General features: G+C 67.6%; 1 protein-coding gene across 3 annotated transcripts in view; it reads right to left on the bottom strand.

Moving 5' to 3' along the window:
- Positions 1 to 18,510, bottom strand: part of FHOD1 (formin homology 2 domain containing 1) — a 47,994-nt gene that overhangs the window by 7,354 nt on the left and 22,130 nt on the right. The window contains exons 4-17 of one of the 3 annotated variants that reach the window (XM_075940566.2): positions 14,148 to 14,215; positions 13,291 to 13,396; positions 13,110 to 13,204; positions 11,754 to 11,865; positions 10,991 to 11,085; positions 10,748 to 10,891; positions 9,916 to 10,145; positions 9,505 to 9,612; positions 8,627 to 8,650; positions 6,034 to 6,087; positions 4,152 to 4,282; positions 3,770 to 3,865; positions 2,598 to 3,451; positions 632 to 784 (exon numbers count right to left, since the gene is read on the bottom strand). In XM_075940566.2, coding sequence (XP_075796681.2) covers positions 632 to 784; positions 2,598 to 3,451; positions 3,770 to 3,865; positions 4,152 to 4,282; positions 6,034 to 6,087; positions 8,627 to 8,650; positions 9,505 to 9,612; positions 9,916 to 10,145; positions 10,748 to 10,891; positions 10,991 to 11,085; positions 11,754 to 11,865; positions 13,110 to 13,204; positions 13,291 to 13,396; positions 14,148 to 14,215 — 2,270 coding nt within the window. The remainder of the gene's footprint in view (positions 1 to 631; positions 785 to 2,597; positions 3,452 to 3,769; positions 3,866 to 4,151; positions 4,283 to 6,033; positions 6,088 to 8,626; positions 8,651 to 9,504; positions 9,613 to 9,915; positions 10,146 to 10,747; positions 10,892 to 10,990; positions 11,086 to 11,753; positions 11,866 to 13,109; positions 13,205 to 13,290; positions 13,397 to 14,147; positions 14,216 to 18,510) is intronic. The other 2 variants (XM_075940568.2, XM_075940567.2) reach the window with 2 other exon arrangements.

Here is an 18,510-nt window from a genome sequence, read left to right as displayed (position 1 = left end):
GCCCCCATCCTGCCAGCAGCAGAAGTAAGGGTAGCAGTGCCCAACCCGCCCTAGAGTACTCGTATCCTCCCGCATCTTCGTTTGGGGTCAGGGCCCTTACGGTCAGCACTGAAATTCCAGATGTGAGCAGCTCCAATCATGGCAGCTGTGGGTTTTCAACGCCAGGACTGTGAAATCGACCAAGGCGGGCTGTGAATTTGGGGCAACCAAGCAGCCCGTGCGCCCAGCAGAGCAACTTTCGGGAGTGCCGACGGCCGGGGGCGCCCGGGCGCTTTCCTGCTAGGAAAGAACACAAGGGCCTGGGGAGCAGGGCTCGGCTGCGGGCGAACGCACTCAGCAGGGTGCTAAGGCACCCCCGGGTCAGGGGACCCCCACTGGAGCAGAGTCCCTGTCCCTGGCAGCCTGGGCGTCTCCTTCCAAGGGCCGGGCCGGGCCAGACAGACCCACCCCGTGAAATGCTCTGGGCAGGGCAGGCTGGATGCTACACAAGGCCTAGGACTTGAGCAGTTCCCTCCCCCTGCGCATGGCCGTGCGGGGGGCACAGCAAGGCCAGGGTGCGCTTTGGAGGGGGACCCCGCGAGGCTGGAGCGCCACCTGCTGGGGACCGGGAGCCGGCCGGCCGCAGCCTCACCTCGATCCCTTCCTTGCTAATGGCGAACTCGTCGAAGTTGAGAATGGCCGTCTTGATGACGTGCGCGGGCGGCAGCACCGTCAGGCCGATGTTGATGGCGTTGCTCCTCTTGGGGTCCAGGACCACCGTGCACTTCTTCCCGTCAGCAGCTTTCTGAAAGGAAGGAAAGGGGCTGAAAGGCAGGTGTGGGGCATGCGGGCTGCCCCGAACCCTGCCGGGGGCACGTCGCCATGATATCTGCTGTGAAAATCGGCGCTGACTCAGCGGAGCCAGGGGCAGGCAGGCCCCCCTCGCCACCTTCCCCTGCACCCAGGACCCGGTGCAGCGCGACCCCTTCGTGAGCCCTGCTGGTGAGGTTACAATGGGAGTTCCGGGCACGGCTTCACACGAGGGTGGGGCTCACAGCACGGCGACTGCACGATCACTCTGGCCAACATCGCCACGAGTGAGAGCAGCTCCGGGGCCAGGGCAGCCACGCCAGGCGCCCGGTGAGCTGAGCTTTGAGAGACAAGGCCCCTCTCCCTCCAGTAACCTCACCCTAACGCGCCCCGGCCCTCCGGCCCCGGGGAAGAGCCCTTCTCTCCAGGCTCCGTTCCCAAGGAACAGCAGCCCGTGCCCCAAAGCGGGGCCCGGCCGTGCAGGCAGGCTGCCTGCTCCACAAAGGGCTCCTGTAATAGGCCCTGGAGACGCTGGGTAGCCTGGGCCCGTTTCCAACAGAGCTTCCCCCAGCCTGCGTTTCATTCTGGACTCAGGCCCGGTGCTCCCCCGACCGGCTGCACAGCCCTCCAACACAGCAGGGGCGGCTGGCATGCCCTGGAGACCGCGCGCACTCTCTGCCCCCCCCGCCGCAGCAGGGCAGAGGCCAGCGCGGCCTGGGGAGGGGACTCATTCTAACCTCACACCCAAGAGAGGGGACTCATTCTAACCCCCCCTTCCTCCCCGCCCTGGGGCTGCTAGGCTGTGTGTGAGGGCAGGCACTGGATCGCAGCCCAGAGACGGCGCTCCCACTCCTCCTTTCCTACGTCCCACTCCGGGTGGCAGGGCCATACAATCAGCAGGAGCCATTACAAAAGGGTCCAGAATAAGACAGAGAAAATCTAACGGCCTCTGTACAAATCCATGGGACGCCCAGAGCTTGAATCCTGCCTGCAGATGCGGTCGCCTCATCTCAACAAAGGTATCTTGGTGCTGGCAAAAGTGCAGAAAACAGCAGCCAACACGTGGCGGGGTTTGGAACGGGTCCCGTCTGAAGAGACGGCAACAAGAGCGGGGCGTTTCAGCCTGGCAAAGGCGACTAAGGGGGGATCTGCAGAGGTCTGTAAAGTCACGACCGATATGGGCAGTGAATAAGGAAGTTATTTACTGGTTCCCAGGGCTCACTAAACAAAATTAACAGGGAACAGGTTTAACACAAACCAACGGAAGTATTTCCTCATGCAGCGCAGTCGACCTGTGGAACTCCTCGCCAGAGGATGTCATGAAGACCAGGGCTTTAACAGGGTTCAAACAGAACTAGATACATTCATGGCTATGAGCCACAATGGGCAGGAATGGTGCCCCTGGAGGTGGTGAGAGGGGAGGGACCACTTGATTCCCTGTTCTGTTCCTTCCCTCTGGGGCAGTGCTTCTCAACCTTTTTCTATAAATTACTCCTTTAAAAAAATGGTAAGTACCCCCTTTTCAAAAACTACGTGTAAGTACCCCCGGTGCCTACAGTTTCAGACACACCACATCTTTTTCTGCCATTGCAACACATTTGTTTAACCAACTTAATCGTAGCCGGGTGGGCGATGAAACGTTTGGGTGTAAAAAGTACAAAAAAAATAAAGCGCTGCAAAACTTAACACAGCAATTGAGTTTTCTCCCAATGTCAGTTGTTAACGCCCCCCCCCCCCCCCCCCCAGGCTTCTCTGGAGCACCCGAGGGTACTTGCACCACTGGCTGCTGCCCCCGCCCTGCTGCGTACCTTGGTGCTCGGGGCCTCCTTCGCCCGCGACTCAAAGAGATGCTCCAGCTTGGCCGCGTCAATCTCTACCCGCTCCAGGGACGCCCACACGGAGGCATGGCCAAAGCGGCTGGCCCCGGGGCAGGTGCCAGGGGGCTTCAGCTCCTTCCAGAACAGCTTCACCGTCTTCTTCTTCTGGGCTGGGGGATGGCCGTCCGGCACCGGGGAGCCCAGCAGGGCCGGGGAGGGTGGAGCCAGACAGTCGGGGAGTGGGGGACAGCTTGGGGGTGGGGCGGGAGGACAGCCAGGAGGTGGGGGTGGGGCCGGAGGACAGCCAGGAGGTGGGGGACAGCCTGGGGGTGGGGGTGGGGCCGGAGGACAGCCGGGGGGCGGGGGACAGCTCGGAGGAGGGGGTGGGGGTGGGGGAGCCAGGAGGCCTCCCGCAGTCAGTGTCCCGGTGCCGGCAGGCGCCTGGAACGAGCTGCTCTCTACTGCCCCTTGCTCTAGGGCGTCGAAATCCTCCTCTTCCCCCAGGTCGGAGAAATCCAGGTCTTTGACCTTCAGCAGCAGGGGGCCGCTCTCCAGACGGTCCCATGGGAACTCGGCGTCCTTCCGAAAGGGGGTCAGCAGGGCCCGCTCCGCACTCGGAGCGCTGGCTTCTGCCTCCACGCTGGCCTGGGGGCGCACGGAGACCTGCCCGGCAGGGGCCTTGCCACGGGGCCCGGTGCTCTCCAGGCCTTGCAGCTCTGCCTGGCAGGGCGGGTCCCGGGCCGGCTCCGCGCGGCTCTTGGCGCACAGCGCGTCCCGCGTCAGCCCCTCGTCCGAGGAGATGGAGCTGCAGGGATCTGCGCTCTCCTGCTGGGGGCTGCCGGGCCCTGGGGGGAACCAGAGGACAGTGTGTCCAGGGCACGCACCTGCCCACGGGCCCCGGCCTCCCTCAATGGCCCGGCTCAGGGCTCTGGCACTGCACGGCCCAGGGCTGCACAAGGGCGGGGAAGGCTCCTGCCTCAGCCCCTTTGCCCCGTGAGGTCACACTGCGTGCGCCCCGGGGGCGCGGGGCAGGCAGCCGCCCACGCGAGAGCCGTGGGAGGGGCTGCAGGTGGCCCCAGGCAGGGGTCCCCAGGCACCGAAGCTGGTGCATTTGGGGGAGGGGAGCCACGGTCACCGCGGAGGTGTCCCAGGAGAGTCCTTGCCTGATGCGCCGTCTCCTCTCTCGTCCCTGCCCGGGGCGGTCCCGGCTGCTGGCCCCGACTCGGTCTGCTCCTCCCCCTCGCTCCGCGCCAGCCTCCCTGCAGCCCGGAAACAGCAGACCGTAGGCAGCTGGCGGCAGGGCGTGCGGCTGCCCCTGGGGCCCACCCTCCCCGCCGCCTGGGCTGCACATGCCCCAGCACTTTCCCTGGCAGCAGCTCTCAGGCCCGGAGGGAGGTGCCAGTGGCCTGGCGGGGCCTTGCAGCCCGGCGCTCGGCGGGCAGGGCTGGAAGCGACCGGGCAGCGAGCAGCAAGAGCCCGGTTTGCTGCCTGGCTCCGAGGGGGAGCGGTGTGTGCCGGCGGCTGGGGCACCCGGGGCCTGCGTACCTGCCGGGACCGGCTCCGTGCTGAGCTCACCGCCGACCTGCACAGCTTCGGCGAGGACGTCGAGCCGCCCCTTGGACATGGCGGACAGCTTCTCCTTCTGGGCCGACACCAGGTTCTCCAAGAAGCGAGCTCTGCAAAAGGGAGTCGCAGGCCTGTGACCAGCCACACCGGGGCGGGGCAGGGGGCACGGGGCACAGAGCCGTCTAGCAGGGCAGCACGGCGGGCGTGCCTGCCCCAGCCAGGGCACGGCACCATATGGCACAGAGCCATGTGTCTCAGGCCAGCACAGCCCCCCGCCCGGCCGCCTTTCCCTCCCGCCTCTGCAGAACTCCCCAGCCCCCCCGAGCAGAGAAAACCCAGGCACCCCGGCGTGGCCCAGCACCCCTGCATAAGTGGCCCCGTTTCCCACCCAGGGCCCACCCCCGGCACTCCCAGCTCCACTATGCAGCCCTGGAAGCTGCCAAAACATGAGTGCTCTTCCTGCTGGAGGACAGAGCGGGCTATGGGCCGGCTAGTGCCCCACCCTGCAGACCCCCCCAGACTGCGCTGCCCTCCCTCCCTCCCCACCTAACGTGCAGCACCGTGCGGAGCGCTGCCCCCTTCTGGCCATGGGGAAGGTCGCAGCCACGCGAGAGGCCCGGGGAGCGACCGGATTGAAGGACGCTGCTCCCACTGCCTGCTGACAGCCCCTCCTTCCCCAGGCCGGCCGAGGGAGTCCTGGGAGATCTGCCCAACCGGGAGTTCAGAGGCACCGAGCGGCTTAGGCTCCAGGCCGTGCCGTGGGATTGCTTGAAATCGGCCTTTTGGGCGTGCCGGAATCTAGCCCAGCCCCGGCCCTGGCTAACCGAAAACAGGGCTGGGGCAGCCTGCCAGAGCTCGCCGGCACTGTGCCGCTCGCCGCAGAACAGCGCCGAGAGCCGAGCGCTCCTTTCCAAGACAGACCCTGGCTCTGGCCCCACGGCCCTGCTGCCGCCCTGGGAGGTGGGAAACAGGCGCGGTGGCAGTGCTGGCCGGCTGGCCTGAAACGGGCACTCAGCCTGCCGAGACGCCTCGCCCGCCTCCTTAGGACTCGGTGCGAACGACCTGCCTGCTGATCACACGAGCCAGCGCTGCCCAGTTACAGGGGGGGTGGCCAGGCAAAACCACCGCCATGGCCCCGCCGGCCTGCCCGATCGACTCCCCGCCAGCCCGGGACGATCTGGCGCCTGTGACGCCGAGGCAGGAGGCCGCAGCAGGGCGCACGGATCCAGGGGCCTTGGCGCAGAACGTGGGCCCGGCTGGCCCCAGCTCTCCCGGCTGCTCGGTTTCCACTCATGCTGCCCGATTCGCTCAGCGGCAAGGCTAATGACACGGCCCCTTCCCCGCGCCCTGCGCCGCACAGCTCGGTCTCGGACACCGGCGCCGGGCCCCCCGAGCTCTGGCATCCCGCCAGCAGGCCTGGCGATGCAGGGGCCAGGGACTAAGGGGGCAGCTGCCATGGGCGGGAGCAGCACGCGGCACTGAGGGGGCAGCCCCACCCCTCAGGAGCAGGCAGCTGGCCCCCCTCCACCTTGCCCAGGGGCCCATGGAAGCAGGGGAGGGCCACAGTCCAGAGGCCACCAGGGAGCCCGGGCACCTGGAAAGGTTTAAGCACAAACTCCCAGCGCACGCGGCGGCCCCAGTCAGAATGGGCCAAGCAGGCAGGCAGGGCCACACAGACAGCCCAGCCCGACCTCTCTGCCTCCCGCCGTCTCTCCGCTCTGGCGGCTGCTCTCCCTGGCATTTACCCCACACAGTGAGCCGTGGGGGAGCCCAGTCGGCCTGAGCGGGGGCCCGGAGCACCCGAGCTCTGCTGTGCTCCCCCGGCGCCAGCCTCCGGAGAGGCGCACACGTCTGTACTTACTCAAACTTCCTCAGAACGGGCTTGTCCCCGTGCAAAGGGGGGCTCTCCTCACGCCTGGGAGGAAAGAGCCGTTATAGCAGCGCCACCGGCGCGCCCACGCTCTGCATGCTCTCCACACGGCAGCCGCCTCTCCGCTCCGCTCCGCCCGCAGCCCCGAGGGGCTCGGCAGGGCCCAGGGCCCGAGCACAAGTGGCAAAGCGCCCCCAGAGCACGGGGCTAACCATCTTCCACCCCTAGTGGGAGCTCAGGCACCAGCTTAAACCGCGTTCTGCCCGCACACACACCGAGCCAGGGCCCGAGCCAGCATCCGAACGCAGACCCCTGGACCCATGTTCTGGCCACCGTCCAGGGCCCCCCTTCCCTGCCATCTGGGCAGCCAGCTTTGGGGGAGTCAGGCTTCCCCACACTAAGGGTGTTACCAATCGGTTATTCTAGCCGACAGGCCCTTCCGCATTTCTCCTCTGAAACGTACAAGAGCCCCGAGCGGGAACGCCGCGTGCAGTCCGGGGCCAGGGGCAAGTCCCGCTGACTCCCAAGGGCTCTTGTGCATTTCGAAGCAGAGGCGCCTGGGTGGAGCCGAGCCAGCTGGAGTTCCCGCTAGCCCCCGACTGCACGCAGGTGCCAGCTTTGAAACGTAGGAGTCCCCCGAGCGGGGGCTCTTGCTCGTTACAAAGCAGAAGCACCAGCATGGAGCCTGGGGTCAGCGGGAGACTCAAGAGTCCCCCCGTGGAACCCGGGCTCCATGCGGCGCTGCCACTTTGAAATGCCGCACGGAGCAGGGTCAGCTCAGGGCTCCTCGTGGCATTGCCAAAGAACCTGGGATCAGCTGGGGACTCCCCAGGCTCCATGCGGACTCCCCAGCTGACTGCAGGTTCAGCGGAAATGCCCTGAGGTGGCGTTTCAAAGGGGCAGCGCCACACAGTCGACCCGGGGCTCCATGCGGTGCTGCTGCTTTGAAGTACCTCTTCCTCCCCCCACTTTGCTGCCCCTGTCGGATAGAGGCAGCAAAGGCGGGGGAAGCAGCTAGTCGACTCGACTAGTCCTTAACACCCTTACCCCACACTGCACCACCACCAGAGGGCGGGCAGGGCGCTAGGAAGCCGGGGGTACGGGTGGCTGGACTCGGAGGTCTCAATGCAGCGTAGAGCCTGGGGCTGCAGCGTGGGACCCCACCTTTCCTGGACAACCCCCAGGTGAGCAAAGGGCGGCTCTCCTGGCCCCGAGCTAGCATCCCAGTGTGGCTATACCGATGCCAGCCTCCCCTGCTCTGCGCCTGCCCCTTCTCCCGCGTTGCAGCATCCCAGCCAGCCAACGGGAGGGCTCTGGACGGGGCTGGTCCGCCTCCCTCCACCTCTGCGGTACCTCTACGGTCACAGGGCCGGGAACGGCACGATGTTACAGGGGACCTCTGCTGGAGCCAGAGCTCTGGAGGGTGGGGCACATGCAGATCCACACAGCTGGGAGTCACGGGGCCCTGCCCCCCCCAGCCGCGGCCAGAGGGGACTCAGCCGGCCGGGAGAGCAGAAGGTTTATTAGTCGACAGGGACACGGCGTCGAACAGACTAATCGGCACAGGAGCCAGGAGCAGCCAGCACCATCCGACCTGGGGAGAGGGGCCCAGAGCCAGGGTCCTGCCCAAGCCAGCGAGACTCTCCCAGCCAGCAGCCCGCCCCAGCCTTTGTCCCGCTTCCCGGGGGGAAAAGGTGTCCATTGGTGTTACTCCCCCTCCCAGGTCAGGTGACTGTCCCTGTGGGAGGCGGTCACCATCTCGCTATTGGTGCGGTGCCCAGGGAAACTGAGGCACACACGGGGTCACTCCAGGCCGGTCGCAATCCCATGGAAGATCACAAGTGAGGCAGGCAAATACAATCTCCACTCGGTCACACACCAGAGCGGAGGGCTCCCCGGTCACACACCAGAGCAGTCCTGGCCTGCTGGCAGGCCCGTCCGGAGACACGAGAGCCACTGCCTCTGGGACAAACTGCCACGGGCACCCCGGGCACAGCGCACGCCGGTCACTCGGTCCCCAAACACACCAGTCCTTCGCTGCCACCCCCCATCCCTGCCGCACTTCCGGATGGTGCCCGGCACACCCACGGCGAACGGGGGGCTGTCCGGTAACAGAGCTGGCTCCCAGGCACGCATCGCAGCCTCCGGGGGCAGGCTCTAGAGACGCCCCGGGGCAGACCCAGCTGCTGAACACACGAGCAGGGGGCTGCCCAGGCCCATAGCGAACGGCACGAGGGACGGTTGCATAGAGAGCCCTCCCCACGCAACCAGAACTACTCAGCCGGGGGCCTGCGCCAGAGGCAGCCGGTCGCTCTGCGCGCTCGGCACCGCGCCCGGGCTGTGTCCGCCTAGGAGGCGCCCGCTGCAGGAGAGGAAGGGAAGCGCCGTGCCGACCAGCCGTGGGCCGCCACGCAGGCGTCCCAGGAAGCGCTGCGCATGCACAGCCAGGCAAAGCGCAGCAGAGGGGGAGAATCAGAAAGCCAGCCTCGTGCGAGCAGCGCCCAGAGCAGCCGCAGGCGGGGAGGGAAGCCAGGCCGCCGCCCGCGGGAGGAGCATGCACACGCTCAGCCTCCGTGTCACTTACCAAACGGGGGCAGTTTGGTGAAGTCTGAAAAAGGAAAGAAAGTTTAGGCAGAGGAGAGTCAGCGCCGAGAGGAGGAGCAGAGAGCGCGAGAGCTGGAGCGAGAGACGCCGCCCGCCTGAGCTCTGCCCGGGGGCACAGCCAGCAGAGCAGTGGGCAGGTGGCAGGCTGGGATCCCGGGACTGGCAGCGACCCCCCTTGGCGGGAGAAGGGAGGGTGGCTGCTGGCCGAAGGGCCTTCCCCTTCCCTGCTTTGGGAGGGCGCTGGCCACCCTCCACACACCCGCATGCAGCTGAGCAGGCAGCCCCCCAGGGAGCTCTCCCCACGCCGGCTCCAGGGCACGGCCCATCACTACACACACCCCCGCTCCAGGACAGCTTCCCCCGAGCCCTGCGCTCCAAAGCCTAGGGACCATTCCCGGCTCCGGCCTTCCCCGCCGCGCCCAGCCCTCCTTGCATAGGCGGGGGCCCAGGCCTCCCCAGGCCACCCGCCCACTGCCAGACACACCCCGAGGGCCTGAGAGCGCAGGCAGGCCCAGGCCCAGGCTCCAGCTCCCGGAGGGGGGCTACACTGCAAAGGAAACTCTGGTGCAAAGCCTGAGACCCGGCCGGGGGAGAGGGTGCCCCAAAGCCCGGGGAGGAACATCCACACGGCGCGTTTAACCCCAGGCCAAGCGACCTGGCAGACTCCCTGCTGTGCTGGTGGGCACGGTGTACACCGACTCTGGGGCACCTTTGGGGGGGGGCCCTTACTGGGCAGGAGGCGGCGTCTGTCAGGCGGCAGGGACGGCTCTGCCCAGGGCCTGGCTGGCACCGTGCCTCGCTGTGGGTGCCCCCGGGCCAGCACACGCACCTCAGTTCCCGCCGGGCCAGGCCACTCACTTGTAAATGCTCCTCTCCCCCGGGCTGGCGTGGTCCCTCTCCTGCGGGGCGGCCGGCGGAGCGCACCACACGTTGGGCGTGCTGCTGTAAACGCTCTCGAAGCAGGGCCTGAAACACAGCGCAGACTCAACCCACGCCCCCCACGACCACCCGGGAGGGGCGCCTGTGCCTACGCGTCCGTGACGTGGCTATAGCGCCCGGCCTGGAGCCTGCGGGGGGCCCTGCATCCAGCGTGCCCAGCCAGGCCGAGCGCCCTGCCCGGAGCCAGGCCCAGAGAGCGGGAGGGGGAGGAGCGGATCCCTAGCTGGGCATGCCCAGCCCACTGCCTCAGGTCTGGCCCAGGCCCGCGCCGAGCCCCAGTGCCCAGCCCTGCTCCGAGCCTGCCTCCCCCGGCCAACACCCTGCACTCACGGAGCTGGGCTGCTCGGCGTCACCCTCTCGGCACCGGGCTCCCTCGGCGGGCTGGGGGCCCTGGGCTGCTCGTGGCTCTCTGCAGCCGGGCTTGGGGAGCTCGCGCCGGTTCCGGCATCCGCGTTGCCACCCAGGGAGCGCCGGCCCCGCCGGTTCTCGTCCGTCTTCCTCCGCTCCTTGCGCACTCCTGGCAGCGGCTCTTCCTCTCCGTCCTCCTGCCTGAGCGAGCCCTGAGAACAGCACATGGGCAGGGCATGCCAGGGCACACGGGGAGGGCCCTCTGGTCCCACGCTGCCATGGGGCTCAGGGGTTGCCTGCATGCCCCTGCCCACCCACCCGCCTATTCCGGCACGGCGCTGGCCTTGCGACCCCGACTTCCAGCCGGCACGGCTAGGGAGAGAACCTCCCGGCTTCACACGAGTGTGACCCTGAGCCTGCTGGCAGCCTGGGCCAATGCCCCCGAGGCGCCAGTGCCCCCAGCCGCACCGGGGCAGCTCCCCGCTAGCCGCCACTCACCCGAGCACTGCTGATGTTAGTGTCTGGGGGTCGGAGGGTGATGAGCCCCCGGGAGAGCGAGGGGGAGGAAGAGCGGTGCCCCGGGGACGGCACTGCCCCTGCAGGGATGTGGCGACATCTGTCACAGCCCTCGCTGCCAGGCTCCCCGGGGGCGCTTGTCCCAACGGCCCAGTGACGCTGCAGCATCTGCATGCCAGGAACCGGCGGGGCATCTGCCCGGGCCAGGCTGCTGCGGCGGGGTGACCGTGGCGCACCCAGAGCCCCAGGGGCAGGGGAGACGGAGGGCTGCAGGCCCAGGAGAAGGCGGAGCACTCACTTCGTAGATTGCAAACTGCTGCTTCAGGTCGGGGTCCAGGCCTTTGCCCTGCGTGTGGCGCTGCACAATGCCCTCCATGCCCTGCTGCTCCAGGCAGTCCGTCACGTCGTAGAACGAGTCCTGGTCCGGCAGGGCCGCCAGCGTCTGGGCGACATCACGGGCACGCCGTCAGGCCAGCCCGCTCCACAGCTGCCCCGGGCGGGGAGGGGGTGGGCCGGCCTGCGCCCCGCCCACAGGACTGACCTTGTTGATAAGCATCATGGCGAAGACCAGCAGCTCTGTGTCAGCCCCGTTGCGCTCGTCTAAGATCGCCACCAGGTTCGCCCACGGACAGGCCCCTAGGGAAGAGCACCGCAAGCTGGCAAGCGGCCCCCCCAGCGACCGGCCACTGCAGCACAAAGCAGCCTCGGACGTGCCCCAGAAATGCGAGCGCCGCCGCGGGCCGGGTAACTAGCAGTAGTGGGGCACCTCCCGGCCCAGGGCCCTCAGTCACGCTAACCTCGCAGGGATAGATGCGGCAACACCCCGACCTGCCAGCAGAGGTCGCTGGGGCACCGCTAAGGCAGAGCCAGGCCACCCGTCCAGCGCAGTACCAGAGCCCTGGCCGCTGCCCGTCCAGCCTGGGGCCTCCCTCTGTCTGCGGCACGCTGGCCCAGGAGGGTCCCACGCCCTGCGGGCGCACAGCTCTCCCCAGAGCCGGGCACGGCTCGCATGGCTGGAGAGGAGACGGCTGCAGAGTGAAGGGGGCCAGGTTCCTGACGGAGCGGCGCCCGGCTCACCGCGCTCACGGCGGATGGGGACTCACGGCCAGGCCCGGGCGAGGGGCTGCCAGGACACAGGGACGGCTCTCAGAGCACGCAGACAGGGCAGCGAGTTCCCCTCGGGACCACAACCCAGCTCTGCACAGCCGGCCAGGCCTCTGCGTCTCCCTGACGCCAGCGGGCGCCGTCCCGTGCCAGGGGCACCGGCACCGCAGGCTCCCCCCAGCCCCGGGGGCTGTGCTCACCTTGCGCCTGGTCCACCGTGTTGACAGCCTGGATGAGGAGCTGGGCGTTAGCCTCCGTGTACTCCACAAACACCAGCAGCAGCTTCAGCGCCGTTTTCACCACCAGGCGGTACTGGGCAGACAGAGGGCGTGTTACAGGGCTGGGAGGTCAGGGACTCCCTGGACTGCACCCGATTCGCACCCGGCGGCTGCCCGGCACCTCAGCACCTAGGGGAGAGGTAGGTGCCAGCACGCAACGCCCTGGCTCCTGGCCAGGATCGGCCAGCCGGCTGTGCCACACGGCCATCGATCCCCAGGGGCTGGGGCTGGCTGTTGCAGGGCTGTATCTTTGACAGGCGCAAGGCGAGAAGGCAGCCTTGTTCACAACTCCCCCTGCAGCTGGGCACAAGGTGCCCTTAGGGGTGTGAACTACAGCCCGTGGGCCATACCTGGTCTGCGAGCCCCTCCTGTGCAGCCCCCTGCCCCTCGTCCCTCCCCCGCAGCCTCAGCCTGCCACACTGCCAGCCCTAGTGCTCCGGACGGCGGGGCAGGGACAGTTGGGGGGCTGGACAGAGACAGGAGGTCCTGAGGGTGGTCAGGGGGCTGGAGGGCAGACGGGAAGTGCTGGGGGGTGGGAAGCAGGGAACGTGGGGGTTGAATAGGAAGTGGGGAGTCTGGGAGAGCCAAGAGGCAGAGCGCAGGAGGTCCTATGGGAGAGGGAGTTCCCCCCCTGGCTTCCCTACCCAGCCCCCTCCATACAATTTCTGAACCCCCATGTGGCCCTCAGGCCCGGCCCAGCCTACAGTCTCAGAAGTCCAGTGGCAGCAAGAAGCGGGGGGGTCTTGGCAGATTCTGGGTCAGTGAGAAAGGAGCCTTCAGGGTGGGTAGGAGACCGGCGAGCGCTGCTGAGCACAGTAACTCTCCCCCCGGCCGAGGGCACCAGGCCGCTCCCGCCCCTCCTCTTACCGCGCCCCAGGCAGATCGGAAGCAGGGCCGGGCGGGCAAGCAGGGACCGCGTCCGGCGCCGATCCCGAAGCACGGCGCACGCGGGGGACCGCGAGGAAGCGGGCACATCTGCAGTGCTGCCGTCCCTGTGCTGACCCGCTCTTGCGAAGGGAGCCTGAGTACGTGCGACAGGGAGCCCGGGTGGAACGCCACGCCGGGGTCTGCCCAGACCGGGGCCGGGGCGCCGTGGGACGGAGCTGTCTGGGCTGGCCGGGTCGCTGATGGAACGGGAGGTAGCAGGGAGGCGGAAGGAGAGGTCGTCCGACCAGGGGTCCCCATGCGCGCCTGACAGAGAGCAGTGCCCAGCCCGGACAGATCCCGGGGGCAGGCGACTACCCCCAGGGCAAGGCAGGCGCGCTCCGCTGCACTCACCATGCTCCCGCAGAGCGTGTAGAACCACTGCACCGTCTCGTTGTGCTCGATCACACCCAGCATCCCGTCCACGAACAGCATGATCTGACTCAGCGCTGCGAGGGAACGAGCCGTCAGAGCCCAGTGCGCGGGGCTCCCACCGCCCCACGGCCATTGGGGGCAGGCCCGGCCCGTCACCCACCTCGCAGGATGTAGTGCTGGTAGTTCTGGTCGGCCTCTGCCCCCACTTTGATCAGGCACGTCAGCCCCTCCGAGTTGACGAACTCCGGCACCAGGTCTTTGTCCTCCTGCAGCAGAGAAGAGTGCACGTGGCACCGCCTGAGGGCCCCAGACCCCGCAGCGCTGGGGGCAGGAGGCCGAAGAGCAGCCCCCACTAAGGCGGGGCTGAGGGTGAGAGAGTCCAAGGGCTACCCAGGCCCTGCAGCTAGGGCAGACTTGGTCGGGCAAGGGGCCAATGCCAGCTGTACCCTCCGGGGCAAGGTGGGGGGAGCAATGGGAGGACCGTTACCGGCTGTGCCTGTGCTGTACCTTGGGTCTCTCGAGCCAAGTCTTGATTGAATTTCCCCAGGAACGTATCAGTGTTTGTCACAGTAAAAACCAGGGCAAAACTGATGTGTCTGGGTAAAGATCCGGGCTAACGTGACCGGAGGATGGGGGACTATTCAGCGGATCAAGGCCTTGAATTGTGTCCAGCTGCTTTTTGTAAAAATCCGGGAACGTGTCATTACAGATCGGTTTACGCTGCAAACGAAGGGGCTTAGCTCGGGGGGGAGGAGGGGGCGTGCCGGCAGCACGTGCTGTACGGGGGCAGGCTGGGCTAGCAAACCCACACAGCCCTCGGGCCAGAGCCCTCGTCGCGGGCGCGTGCTGTCAGTGCGCACATGGGGGCAGCAGGAATCGGGCGGGGGGGAGGGGGAGAGGACGGACGGACAGAAGGGGGAATTCATCCCCCAAAGCAGTAGCGGGGGGGGAGCTGATGGGATCCCCCAGCATCACTTAGTGCCACAGGGCCTATCGGGCGGGCGGGGGGGAGGTTACCTGGAAGAGCTGCTTGAGGGAGAATAGGGAGCGCCGCAGCTCCGGCCCCTGCGAGTTGTACAGCTTCTCTGGAAGGGAAGGAGGCAGCCGCTGCGTTATCGGGCAGAGACGCTGTGGCTGGGGCTCAGCCGGGCTCGCTCCCTTTGCAGAGGGGATGGGAGACGGGCCGGGGCCACTGCCTCATGGGCCGTTCACCTCGGGGCAGGGCGGGACAGACAGGCGACCCGCTGGGCCTGGGACTACCCCACACGGGGCGGGGGGACCCGAGGGGTCCTGCCCACCCCCAACCTGCTGCCCACTGCAACGACTGGCAGAACCCAGCGCAGGGGGGCGCCCCAGGGCTGTGCTCACCCCTCACCTCAGGCCCAGCGCTGAGCCCGAACGCCAGGCACTGCTGTGCAAACCAGGAGGGGTCTCCAGGCATCGCGGGCCTCCCACTAGAAGGGTTCGAGAGCCTCCCAGTGGCCACGCTGGGGCCGGCACGGGACCCGCTCCCCGGGGAAGGCGCCAGATCCCATTCGGTTGCCACGGCACAAGGCCTGCGTCCCGCTGAGCCGCTCGCTTCCCCGCGCCCCAGCAAGGGAGGTGCCCTGCTCTCTGAAGCTGCACCCTCTAGGGCAACAGCGGCACCAGGCAGGGACACACGCTCAGGCCAAGCATCACCCCGGCCCCCCTGCCGCCCGGCAGCCAGACAGGGACGGGATGGGCTACGGGCCAGCCTGGGGCGTCAGGACAGAGCCAGACTCAGGAAACGACCCCGTCGTGGAACCCGCGCTGACAAACCGCCCCAGCCCGCCAGCTGCACCGACGCTTGGAGGAGACGGATGCAGACACCGTGCCCCGGCTGGGGAGCCTGGCCACACCCCAGAGAACTTCCAGGCCCCCCTGCCCCTGAGAGGGCATGAAAGGGCCCCACTCCTGGCCCTGTGTGCCCCTACCCCCTACTCCCCCAGCCACAGACCCCACCCCGGCCCTGTACCCTGGGTTCTCTTCCTGGCAAGGGCGCACAGCCTGACATTGGAACCCCCAGAACCAAGCGCTGGATTGTCAGGGCCACCGATGTGACACGCTAATGAGCTCTATAGGTCCCTGGACCCTGTCCCCTTGCGCTCCAGAGCCTTGGACCCCAGCTCTGACCCTGCACTCCCTGCGCCCATCGCCCACTGCCCCAGACCTATCCCTGGCCCCGCATTCCCTGCGCCCCCCATCGCCCACAGCCCCAGACCTACCCCTGGCCCCGCATTCCCTGCGCCCCCTATCGCCCACAGCCCCAATCCTACCCCTGGCCCTGCACTCCCTGCGCCCCCCATCGCCCACAGCCCCAGACCTACCCCTGGCCCTACACTCCCTGTGCCCCCTATCACCGACAGCCCCAATCCTACCCCTGGCCCTGCACTCCCTGCACCCCCTATCGCCCACAGCCCCAGACCTACCCCTGGCCCTACACTCCCTGTGCCCCCCATCGCCCACAGCCCCAATCCTACCCCTGGCCCCGCATTCCCTGCGCCCCCTATCGCCCACAGCCCCAGACCTACCCCTGGTCCTACACTCCCTGCGCCCCCCATCGCCCACAGCCCCAGACCTACCCCTGGCCCTGAATTCCCTGCGCCCCCCATCGCCCACAGCCCCAGACCTACCCCTGGCCCTGCATTCCCTGCGCCCCCCAGCTCTATCCCCCTGGCACTTCCCCCCCCCCCCCCATCGCCCACAGCCTCAGATCCCATCCCTGGCCGTTTCAGAACATTAGGCCAGTGGCGCAGGGCCCTTTGTCACACGCCGACTCTCACCACACACAGCCGGGTTCTTTTTTAAACAATAAAGGCTTTGAAACTGAAATGTAAACGAGGGACAGAGATCCGAGGTCTGTTTTCAGAGGAGGTTATTGACCCCCCCCTCCATTCTCAACCGCTGCTTTCGAGTCCCAGCCCGCGGAAGTGCCTCATGGGGCCGGAACCGCCCCCGCTCGCCCCCAGCAGTGAGTCTGCTCCCTTCAGGGAGGCCCAGCGAAGCTCCCGGCGCCCCTGGCTGCAGGCAGGCCGAGCCCTAGCTCCAGGGAAGCAGACATGCGGCTGGCGGCCTGGCAGCGGGGATATCTGGAACGCCCCAGTTTCCTGTGTCCTTTCTGCACAACAAAGCTATAAATATCCCCTGGCTTCCTACGCAGAGAAGAAACAGGAACTTGGAGGAGAAGCATGACCCCTTGCTCTCCCCTGCTCGGGATCAGGGCCAGCCCCAGCCGGCTCCTCCCCAGGGCGGGCCACGAGGGGGCGTTCTCAGCCCAGACCGGAGGGGTTTTCCAGCCAGGTGAAAGGCGACTCTCCCAGGGCACCACAGCAGAATTCTGGCCAGCGGTCCTCTAGGGCCTCGTGTTGGGGGCTGTCCGCTGGGCAGCCTGCCCCGGTCAGCAGCCCCCACGCAGCCTCTGCGGAGCCAAGCCCTTTGCCCACTCATGCCGACGGAAGCCCAGAACTAGTCTGCCGTGGACAGAGGGTCCACGAGGTGGCCGCGGGACACGGCTGGGGAGTGCAGACACGCCACGAGGCCTGCGCTCCCACCTCCTAGAGCGACCGGACAGACAGGCGAAACCCTCTCCCGCCGCGCTGGGCAAGCTGTACGTCTCTGGGCACGGAGCAGAGCCCGCACCGATCCCCGGCACATCCTGCAGTGGGCGACGCCGTGGTCCCTCTTGGCTCCCGAGGGACGGCTCACGGAGGCCGGAGCCCGGGAAGAAGAGATGCAGATCTGCATGCCCTATAGAGTGTGTCCCCAGACAGACCTTTCTATACTTCCCCTCCCCCTCTGAGCTCCTACAAGAGCGCACCCCTGAGAAACTCCTCCGCCTCGCACCCGAGGGGTGGCTCCTGCCCTGGCCCCTTCTCCCTCGTAGACCTCGGAGACCTGCTGCTGTCCGCACACGGCTGCTAGACAAGCAGGGATTGCAGGGGAAAGGTCTCCTCACTGCAGCCAGCCCGTCCCAGGGCGGGAGCCCCCGCAGCGAGCTGGGCCTGGCCATGGCAGGCAGGCACGTCCTAGGTAACGGCACTGGCAAAGCCATCCGCCTCCCCCCGCACTGCAGCCCGTGCACTCGACTTCCAGAGGCAGAGCATCCCCCCCACAGGACGGTTTGAGGGGCTGCTTCAGGCCCCGCACTTTGGGGATCCGTGGCGGCCGCCTCAACCGCCCACAGCTGGGTCCCAGGGCAGCCTGGGGGTTTACCCGGGGACGGAGGTCAACACCCCCAAACACACACGCATGCACACCGCGGCAGTGGGATCTGGAACCCGGCAGCCTGCCCTGCTGCACCCCGCTGCCCTCTCCCGGCACGGCACAGCTTCACCGTGGCAGTGGGAAGCAGGGCGGCCCGGCCCCAGGGCAAACCGGGGCACAGCAGGCTGGCGGAGGAAGGCAGGGTGGAGCAGAGCCACAGTGGTGAGTGCAGGAGAGGCCCCCCATAATTCCCTGCCTCGCATTGCTTGGGGAGGGTGGAGCAGAGCAGGGCCTGCAGCAGAGGTTTCCCTGGGCCCCATGCCAGGGGCACTGGCCCCAGGCCCTGCGCTCCCCTAGGGACCGTCCTTTCCAGGGACAAGGCAGCAGCTCAGGGCATCTTCCCGGGGCAGAGGAGTAGTTCAAACAGCAGAGGGAGCACTAAAGGGGAGGAGAAAAGAGCCCGGATCTCTGGGCACTAAGGCAGCCTCACCCGTGCTCCCCGCTGCCCCCAGCGGAGCGCGAGGGACCGGAGATCTGGGCAGGGCTTACACAGGGCACCCAGAAGCAGCAGGGGCTTGACACGGGTGGAGTGAGGGGACTGAGCGAGGAGCTGCAGGCCCAGCAGGAAAAGGACAAGAAAGCACGAGTGACTGAATCAGCCGGACAACAGGGTAAGGGCCCTGCAGCAGCCGCGCCCGGTCTGAGCGAGGCTGGCTCCAGCAGCAGCCCCCAGCGCCCGGTCTGAGCGAGGCTGGCTCCAGCAGCAGCCCCCAGCGCCCGGGGTGCAAAGCCGCGCTCCGTCTTTCTGTGCAGAGGGCCTGCCCCGTGAGCTACACAAGGCCTGGGCCTGACGCGCCGCGGGCACAAGTCCCGTATCCAGGAACAAGAAGCAGATTCTGATGGCCTGGCCCAAAGCCGGTGCTGCTGCAAACTGCAGCTGGGGGGAGCAAGGGTCCCAGCCAACGCTCCTCTCCCGCTGAGCACAGGACGGCTTGCGCCAGAGCGCTGCAGCGCCCGTGTTTGGTTTGGGCTAGAGAAACGCCTCTGCCCAGCGCAGGCTGCGGATTCCTGCACACGATCGCTGCCCGCTGACTGGGAACACCGCTGCCTCGTGCACCCGGACACGGCCTGCAGCATAATGTGATGAGCTGGGGTG

The sequence above is a fragment of the Pelodiscus sinensis genome, chromosome 12 (genome assembly GCF_052426305.1).
Source record: "Pelodiscus sinensis isolate ZL-2025 chromosome 12, ASM5242630v1, whole genome shotgun sequence".
In the NCBI taxonomy this organism is placed as follows: Eukaryota; Metazoa; Chordata; order Testudines; family Trionychidae; genus Pelodiscus; species Pelodiscus sinensis.
Note: the sequence above shows the minus strand (reverse complement) of the source record. Positions and strands in the feature narration are given on the sequence as shown.